This window comes from Camelina sativa, chromosome 7, assembly GCF_000633955.1.
Source record: "Camelina sativa cultivar DH55 chromosome 7, Cs, whole genome shotgun sequence".
NCBI lineage: Eukaryota > Viridiplantae > Streptophyta > Magnoliopsida > Brassicales > Brassicaceae > Camelina > Camelina sativa.
Window position 1 is genome coordinate 6,847,614 of NC_025691.1, and position 2,261 is coordinate 6,849,874.

Sequence of the window (2,261 nt, forward strand, 5' to 3'; positions counted from 1 at the left end):
AGAAATGGAACTCCAGATCCACAGGCCATTGCTAGGGTGCCTAGTCCCTGCCTTACTCCCATTGGGAGTGGGAGAGTGAGTTCAAATGATAAGAGGAACACAAGTAACCATAGCCCGTTCAACGGTGTCACAACTGGTCTCAACGAGTCTTCTGATCTTGTCAATGCTTTATCTGGCATGAACCTGTCAGGCGGTGGCGGGTTAGATGAACGGGATCAGGCTGAGCAAGATGTCGAAAAGGTCAGGAACTATATGTTTGGACTGCAAGGTGGGCACAATGATGTCAATCAACACGTTTTTCCAAACAAATCTGACCAAGCCCACAACGGTACTGGTTCTTGGAAGAATCCACAATTGCGAGGGTCACAGGGGTCTGCCTATAATGATGGAGGTGGACTGGGTGGACTTGCTACTCCTTACCAGCATCTTGATAGCGCAAACTATTGTTTGAAAAATTATGCACTAAATCCAGCTGTAGCTTCTATGATGGCTAGCCAACTTGGAACTAATAACTATTCTCCAATGTATGAAAATGTTTCTGCAGCATCTGCTATGGGATTTTCTGGAATGGATTCCAGACTTCATGGCGGAGGTTATGTATCTTCTGGCCAAAACCTCTCTGAATCACGTAATCTTGGCAGGTTCAGTAATCGAATGATGGGAGGAGGTGCTGGTCTGCAGTCACATATGGCAGACCCAATGTATCATCAGTATGCTGATTCACTTGATCTTCTGAATGATCCGTCAATGGACAGGAACTTTATGGGTAATTCATACATGGGTATGCTTGAACTCCAGAGGGCTTATCTCGGAGCTCAGAAATCACAGTATGGTGTCCCTTACAAATCCGGTAGCCCTAACAGCCATAGCGATTATGGGAGTCCAACATTTGCGTCTAATATGTCTTATCCTGGCAGCCCATTGGCTCATCATCTTCTGCCAAATTCTCTTGTATCACCTTGTAGCCCGATGAGACGAGGTGAAGTTAATATGCGATACCCGTCTGCAACAAGAAACTATGCCGGTGGGGTAGTGGGTTCTTGGCACATGGATACTTGTTTGGATGAAGGTTTTGGATCTTCAATGCTTGAAGAGTTCAAAAGTAACAAAACAAGAGGGTTCGAACTTTCTGAAATAGCTAGCCATGTTGTAGAGTTCAGGTATTACTTGGAAAGTTCTCTACCTTTTTCTCTTATGTACAATTTGTCCCAAGCTAACACGTACTTGGAGTTTTCTTGACCAGTTCGGATCAATATGGAAGCCGGTTTATTCAGCAGAAACTTGAGACAGCAACAACTGATGAGAAAACCATGGTTTATGAGGAGATCATGCCACAAGCTCTTGCCCTGATGACTGACGTTTTTGGCAACTATGTGATTCAGAAGGTAGATTTATTTAGTCTTCCTCTTTTGTTTTACTTTGGGTTAAGATATTGTAACATTAGTGATTCCTGACTTTGCTTATTTCCTACAGTTCTTTGAGCATGGACTCCCGCCTCAGAGGAGAGAATTGGCAGATAAACTCTTTGACAATGTTTTGCCTCTTAGCTTACAGATGTATGGTTGTCGTGTTATCCAGAAGGTAAAGTCTAGTTGTCACCTGTTTTGCTGTTCTCTATAAGTCTATATTCGATCCTCAAGAACTGTTAAGAGTTTTATTTTCATTTCTGTGTTTACCTTTTTAGGCAATTGAGGTAGTTGATCTGGACCAGAAAATTAAAATGGTAAAAGAACTTGATGGACATGTGATGCGATGCGTACGCGATCAGAATGGGAACCATGTGGTTCAAAAGTGCATTGAATGTGTGCCTGAAGAAAACATTGAATTTATTATTTCCACTTTCTTTGGCAATGTTGTGACCCTCTCCACTCACCCATACGGGTGTCGTGTTATTCAGGTTCTTGCTCTTAGTAATAAAGAAAGATTATTCATTTCTTGATCTTATGCTCTAAGTATAACTCTTCTCGTCTTATGCTGCAGAGGGTATTGGAACACTGCCATGAGCCTGATACACAGAGTAAGGTTATGGACGAAATCATGGCCACTGTTAGTATGCTGGCCCAAGATCAGTATGGAAACTATGTTATTCAGGTTTGTAAAAAATAAGAGTTATACTGCAACTGGTTATTTTATACAGTTTGCTCAAAACTAAAACACGTTTGTTGACAGCATGTATTGGAGCATGGAAAGCCTGATGAGCGCACTGCAATAATCAAGGAATTAGCGGGGAAGATTGTTCAGATGAGCCAGCAGAAGTTTGC

General features: G+C 42.2%; 1 protein-coding gene across 1 annotated transcript in view; it reads left to right on the plus strand.

The window, feature by feature from the left end:
* The window catches only part of LOC104704401 (pumilio homolog 2-like), a 10,880-nt gene that overhangs the window by 5,766 nt on the left and 2,853 nt on the right, over positions 1 to 2,261 (plus strand). The window contains exons 6-10 of the mRNA XM_019227024.1: positions 1,314 to 1,385; positions 1,474 to 1,581; positions 1,685 to 1,897; positions 1,981 to 2,091; positions 2,170 to 2,255. Coding sequence (XP_019082569.1) covers positions 1,314 to 1,385; positions 1,474 to 1,581; positions 1,685 to 1,897; positions 1,981 to 2,091; positions 2,170 to 2,255 — 590 coding nt within the window. The remainder of the gene's footprint in view (positions 1 to 1,313; positions 1,386 to 1,473; positions 1,582 to 1,684; positions 1,898 to 1,980; positions 2,092 to 2,169; positions 2,256 to 2,261) is intronic.